General features: G+C 42.9%; 1 protein-coding gene across 1 annotated transcript in view; it reads right to left on the bottom strand.

Annotated features, from left to right (window-relative positions):
• Positions 1–3,933: 3,933 nt before the first annotated feature.
• LOC141197634 (uncharacterized) overlaps positions 3,934–7,229 on the bottom strand; it is a 41,480-nt gene continuing 38,184 nt past the window's right edge. Inside the window, exon 6 of the mRNA XM_073662718.1 lies at positions 3,934–6,482. Coding sequence (XP_073518819.1) covers positions 5,293–6,482 — 1,190 coding nt within the window. The 3' untranslated portion in view covers positions 3,934–5,292. The remainder of the gene's footprint in view (positions 6,483–7,229) is intronic.

The following is a 7,229-nucleotide window of genomic DNA, read 5'->3' as shown; positions in this document are numbered from 1 at the left end:
TTAAGTGTTTATTTTTTTGTATGTGTGCAGCGTGAAAGGGATGAGGGGTGCCATACATACCAGGATTGGGGGATGAGGGGTACCATGCATACCAGGATGAGGAATGGGGTGCCATGCATACCAGGATGAGGGGTACCACACATACCAGGATTGGGGGGGGTGAGGGGTGCCATACATACTAGTATAGGGATGAGGAGTGCCATGCATACAAGGGCATACAAGGATTGGTGGGTGAGGGGACCATACATACCAGGATTGGGGGGTGAAGGGTGCCATACATACCAGAATAGGGATGAGGGGTACCATACATACCGGATAGGGATGGGGTACCATGCATACCAGGATAGGGACGAGGGGTACCCTACATACCAGGATAGGAATGCGGGGTACCATGCATACCAGGATGAGGGATGGGGTGCCATGCATACCAGGATAGGAATGCGGGGTACCATGCATACCAGGATAGGGATGGGGTACCATGCATTCCAGAATAGGGATGAGGGGTACCATACATACCGGAGAGGGATGGGGTACCATGCATACCAGGATAGGGACGAGGGGTACCCTACATACCAGGATAGGAATGCGGGGTACCATGCATACCAGAATAGGGATGAGGGGTACCATACATACCGGATAGGGATGGGGTACCATGCATACCATGATAGGGATGAGGGGTACCATACATACCAGGATAGGAATGCAGGGGGTACCATGCATACCAGAATAAGGATGAGGGGTAAAATGCATACCAGTATAGGGACGAGGGGTGCCATGCATACCAGTATAGGGATGAGGGGTGCCATGCATACCAGTATAGGGGATGGGGTGCCATGCATACCAGGATAGGGATGAGGAAGCCACATATACCATGATTGGGGATGAGGCGTGCCATGCATACCAGGATGAGGGATTGGGTGCCATGCATACCAGGTTTCTGGGATGAGGAAGTCATACATACCAGAATTGGGATGAGGGGTGCCATGTATACCAGGATGAGGGATGAGGTGTTATGCATACCAGGATAGGGATGAGGGGTACCATGCATACCAGGATGAGGGGTACCATGCATACCAGAATAGGGATGAAGGGTACCATGCATACCAATATAGGGATGAGGGCTGCCATACGTACCAGGATAGGGGATGGGGTGCCATGCATACCAGGATAGGGATGAGGGAGCCATATATACCAGGATTGGGGATGAAGCGTGCATTGCATACCAGGATAAGGGATTGGGTGCCATGCATACCAGGTTTCTGGGATGAGGCCATACATACCAGAATTGGTATGAGGGGTGCCATGCATACCAGGATGAGAGGTACCATACATACCAGAATAGGGATGAGGGGTACCATGCATAGCAGGATAGGAATGAGGGGCACCATGCACACCAAGATGAGGGATGGGGTGCCATGCATACCAGGATTGGGGGATGAGTGGTGCCATGAATACCAGGATGAGGGATTGGATAACATACATACCAGGATTGGGATGAGGGGTGCAATGTATACCAGATTTGGAATCAGGGGTGCCATGCATACCAAGATTGGGGATGTGGGATGCCATACATACCAGGATAGGGATGAGGGGTGCCATGCATACCAGGATGAGGGATTGGGTACCATACATACCAGGATTGGGATGAGGGGTGCAATGTATACCAGATTTGGAATGAGAGGTGCCATGTATACCAAGATTGGGGATGTGGGGTGCCATGCATACCAGGATTGGGGATGAGGGGTGCCATGCATACCAAGATTGGGGGATGAGGGGTGCCATGCATACCAGGATTGGGGATGAGGGGTGCCATGCGTATCAGGATGGGGATGAGGGATGCCATGCATACCAGGATGGGATGGTGGGGACAGGATGGGGGCAGCAGAAATACCAGGAGGGGGGCAGCACATACCAGCATGGGAGACCATATACCAATAAAAATGCTTGCCACCTGGGCATAGAACGGGTTCAATAGCTAGTTACAATATACAGGAGCATGATCTGACCATACAGCAGTTCCTATCTGAGATGTACGTTGCCATGTAGGCAAGTGACGGCTAATTAAGAAAAGGACTATATGGCTATGCATATTGTGTAAAGGAGAATAATAGGTATAATCCTTTATGTCTGGATGTAGTCTGGATGTAGTATCCTCCATACATCGCCCGGTTGAGACCAAAGCACAATTAGCAAAGCTTTTGTGTGTGTTTTAGATTGGTGACTCCAGCCCCGGGACGCGTCTAAAGAAGGATCCAAGACAAAATTAAAGTCACCTCCAATGATGATAAGGTCCTCCGCAAAATATTTTAGTTTGTTTAAATAATGACGGCATGTATTCATTTGGTCACAATTAGGGAGATAGAAGTTTGCCAAAGTCAAAATTTTGGAGTAGATGGAGATCTTAACAAACACGTACCTCCTCTCCGTGTCAGACAGTGTTTCTACAATAGTATGCAGCAGTGATCTGTGGCGGCCGATACTCAGCACCTTAGACTTCAAAACTGCATTTTTCTGGGACGCCAAGATGAATAATATCCATTAGTAATCTGAGGTACAGTATATAATCGCCTCTAAAGTGCGACTCCTGAAGAAAGAGAAAATGTACGTGCTGTTTATACCTGTGATAAAACACTTGAGCTCCTTTCTCTGGAACATTAAGTCCTCTGACATTCAATGAACAAGTTTTGAGTTGTGCCATATTATATGAAAAAAAGGGGGAATGGAAGAGAGAAAGGTAAAGAGAAAAGATGAAGTATAGACGGTAGATAGTAACATCTACCTCTCAGTGTCTAAGAAGTATAGATTATGAATATATCAAAACAGTAGGAAATTGCGAAACAAGCAGATCCCAATGCAAGTCCCTAACTGGGGGTTGTCTTTACAGGCGCAAGTCAAACTTTCAGTCCTAGGATTCCTATCAGGTGGAACCATGGAATATAAAGCAAGTAATGTAATACAGCCTGATATTACAGTAGTATCATGTGAACTCAACTTATATGCCGGTCTAAGATCTTATATGAACTTAGACATTCTATATAGTGGAAGAGTGGCACCTAATGCTCTATATAGATATATCTAATTATATGCTTAAAGAAATAAGTAAGCATCGGCAAACTGTCTCTCATCAGGGAAGACAAGATTCATTTCAGGAGCTCATATGATTGGCAGGTTCCTTTCCCATCTGGCTGCATCACCATCAAGTTCCTGATCCATTGAACGCCTTCTGTGACGTGCTGGAACTCTCTGTGGCAATGGTGGAGCAGGTGGCCAGTCAGATAAATGGAATGTCCAGGGCATCACAAATAAGTCTCATGTTGCTTGGATCTTAGAAAATATACAGCCGGAATGGGAACCCCCAGGAGTACATCAGGCCATTTTCCCAGATGGCATCAAGTAGTGGCTTCAATACCCTTCTTTTAGCAAGTGTCTTTCAGGATATATAGAGTACAGACCAAAAGTTTGGACACACCTTCTCATTTAAAGATTTTTCTGTATTTTCAGGACTATGAAAATTGTACATTCACACTGAAGGCATCAAAACTATGAATTAACACATGTGGAATTATATACTTAACAAAAAAGTGTGAAACAACTGAAAATATGTCTTATATTCTAGGTTCTTCAAAGTAGCCACCTTTTGCTTTTATGACTGCTTAGCACCCCATCACTCTCCTTGGTCAAATAGCCCTTACACAGCCTGGAGGTGTGTTTGGGATCATTATCCTGTTGAAAAATAAATGATCGTCCAACTAAACGCAAACCGGATGTAATAGCATGCCGCTGCAAGATGCTGCGGTAGCCATGCTGGTTCAGTATGCCTTCAATTTTGAATAAATCTCCAACAGTGTCACCAGCAAAGCACCCCCACACCCACTTTTTTGCTAACTATATAATTCCACATGTGTTAATTCATAGTTTTGAAGCCTTCAGTGTGAATGTACAATTTTCATAGTCATGAAAATACAGAAAAATCTTTAAATGAGAAGGTGTGTCTTTTTGTCTGTACTGCATGTGAGCAATTATATGCGTTTTCCATTTAAATCACCAGGATCCAACTCCTTTGCTTTCCTCACAATGGCCTCTTTTACAATGAAAAAAATGTATGTGACAGATAATGTCCCTTGGATGCTCAGGATCTGGGCCATGATTGCCTATTGTACGGTGCGCCTTATAAATCTCCAACTTCTTATCAATAGGATCACCAAGGATATTATTGAATAATGATCGCAGTGTTGGCATAATCACTTATGCATTGATGCTTTCAGGTATACCACTTATCCAGATATTATTGTGATTTTCTTGATCATCAACCATATTAAACAGATGGTTTATTTACTGGCTGTGAAGATCCAGTGTTATCTGAGCATTATGATGGCCTCTAACTTGGACGACATTATCCTCTAATCTCTGTACCTTGTCAGTAAGCTGTGACAGGATAGAAGTGAGGGGACGTATTTCAGTATTGTATGTGGTCTCCAGCCTCTGAATATATTGCTCCATATCTTCTTTAGTAGGGATAGACGCAATCTGATATATAAATAAGTTATGTTGTTCCCCATATCAGAATAACCTGTGGCTGGGGGGTAAATGTCCCTGTGAAGCAAGCACTGCTCAGTATGGGGGCTTTGGTGAGAGTACAGGGAGATTTGTGGAGCTGTTTTTTTGTGAGGTCTACATTAAGAGAGAAGTTGGTGCAGGACTTACAGCCTGGAGCTGTCTGGCATCATGAGGGTTAAGGCTGCTTCTTTTTCCAAGCTGAGATGAGGCAGTAATAGCTCTGGAGCAGGAAGATAAGACCTTCCATAAGAAACACTGCATACCAGACATGCTGACAGAGGTGGAGGACCTCAGATTAACCTCTGATCTCTTCTTTCTTTCCCATATCGAAAGTTATGTTTGAGGCTGTAAATTGCTTATAATTCCCCCAAGAACACGGTCTGAAGAGAGTGCTTTCAGTGTGTGCATTCTCTTGGTGCTATGTCCAGGCCATGTCCTTCCTGTTGATGTACAATACGTCTGAAGGTGGCGATGATTGGGAGCAGGATTGTGTGATGTAACATCCTTACGGAAAAGCGAGTTGTGACACCAATGGAACGGCGCCAGAACAGGAAGTGCGTATGAGTGTTTTTATTTTAACAAGGCCAAACATGAGGAATGAGAAGGAGTTGTCCTAGTAGTGGTCACCCCCTTTATGAAGATACAATTTTCGGTTAAAAATGAAAAAGGCTTCTCCCCTGTGTGACTTCTCTGAAGTTTGTTAAGAGTTGATTTCCGTGTAAAACATTTCCCACATTAAGAACATGAAAATGGCTTCTCGTCTGTGTGAGTTCTCTGGTGACTAAAAAGTGATGATTTCTTCACAAAACATTTCCCACATTCTGAACAGGAAAAAGGTTTCTCCCCTGTGTGAGTTCTCTGGTGCTTAACCAAATCTGATTTATCTTTAAAACATTTCCCACATTTTGAACAGGAAAAAGGCTTCTCCACTGTGTGTTTTCTCTGGTGTACAGCCAAACCTGATTTCTGCCTAAAACATTTCCCACATTCTGAACAGGAAAAAGGCTTCTCCCCTGTGTGAATTCTCTTGTGCTTAACCAAATCTGATTTCTGGATAAAACATTTGCCACATTCTGAACAGGAAAAAGGCTTCTCCCCCGTGTGAGTTCTCTGGTGCATAACCAAATCTGATTTCTGGCTAAAACATTTCCCACATTCTGAACAGCAAAAAGGCTTCTCCCCTGTGTGAGTTCTGTTGTGCTTAACCAAAACTGATTTCCGGCTAAAACATTTCCCACATTCCGAACAAGAAAAAGGCTTCTCTCCTGTGTGATTTCTCTGGTGATTAACCAAATCTGATTTCTGGTTAAAACATTTCCCACATTCCGAACAAGAAAAAGGCTTCTCCCCTGTGTGATTTCTCTGGTGATTAACCAAATCTGATTTCTGGTTAAAACATTTCCGACATTCTGAACAGCAAAAAGGCTTCTCCCCTGTGTGAGTTCTCTGATATTTGATTAAACTTGATTTCTCTGTAAAACATTTTCCACTTTCTGAACAAGAAAATGGCTTTTCCTCTGTGTGACTTCTCTGGTGATTAACAAGTTTTGATTTCTGGTTAAAAAAATTCCCACACTTGAAACAAAAAAATCTATTCTCTGATGTGTTAATGCTTTGATGTTTAAGAAAAGACTTTTCGAGGGAAAAACTATTTCCATATTCTGAACATGAAAATGGCTTCTTTGCTTTAGGAGCAATTTGTTTTTTAATGCTTATTTTGTGACTTTGATTTTCCTTAGTAGTTGGTAATGAATCAGAAGACAGGACCTGTTTCAAAGGATCAGATGATAGATCTTTGCTGTGAAAGGATGATGGTATATCTGGGTTAATGACTTTCACTTCAATTGTATCCTGTGGGATCTCAAGATCATCTGATTTAAAAATTGAAGATGTCAGCTGTCCCTGTGATCTCCTGGTACAGTCATCTGCCAGGAATAAAACCAATTATTATTTATGAATAACATATCCTTAAAATTTATATTGTTGAATATTTCTGCTTAAACTCTACGTAAAAATGTACTTTATGTAAAAGTATCATTATTTACCAAGAAAACATCACAGAAAAAAATCAGCCTTACCAACACCAAATCAGATAACAAATGCATTAGTGTTGGTTGGGTGTACTGGGGTGTCTGTCCATGTGGAGTGCACTTATATAGTGCTGGGCAGCCTTCCTGACCTAATAGTATGGGCATCATCACTATCCTAAGCCAGACACTGTGCATCACACCTACCTGTGTGACTGGCGTCTTATGCAAACATCATCTGTGTGCATCTTTAATACTAGGCAACCACCCCCTCCATGAATTGGTAGGTTTGTGAGTGGCTGCTCCATCAGTATTTTGCACCTGCGCAGCCCGCACCTTTATCATGGGGTCTGCGGCATCCTGCTAGTGCATTTGTTATATGATTTGGTGTTAGTAAGGCTGTATCTTTTTCTGTGATTTTTTTTTAAATTGTGCCCTATGTTAGCCGTCATTATTCACCAAGACAATAACAGTTCACAGTCTAATAGAAAACCTCATAGGATGAACCAGTGGATCGTAGTGTTCAACTGTTTGTTCATTCTGCCTCCGAAATATGGAACAAAAAGCCACCAAACAATGTTATGTAGGTGAAAATAATATCAATAAAAACTTCTACTCATCTCACAAAAAACAAGTCCTCACTCA

The sequence above is a fragment of the Phyllobates terribilis genome, unplaced genomic scaffold (assembly GCF_046119375.1).
Source record: "Phyllobates terribilis strain yellow unplaced genomic scaffold, ASM4611937v1 Scaffold_85__1_contigs__length_6476398, whole genome shotgun sequence".
Taxonomy (NCBI): Eukaryota; Metazoa; Chordata; class Amphibia; order Anura; family Dendrobatidae; genus Phyllobates; species Phyllobates terribilis.
The sequence above is the reverse complement of the archived record's forward strand: the minus strand, read 5'-3'. Positions and strand labels throughout refer to the sequence as shown.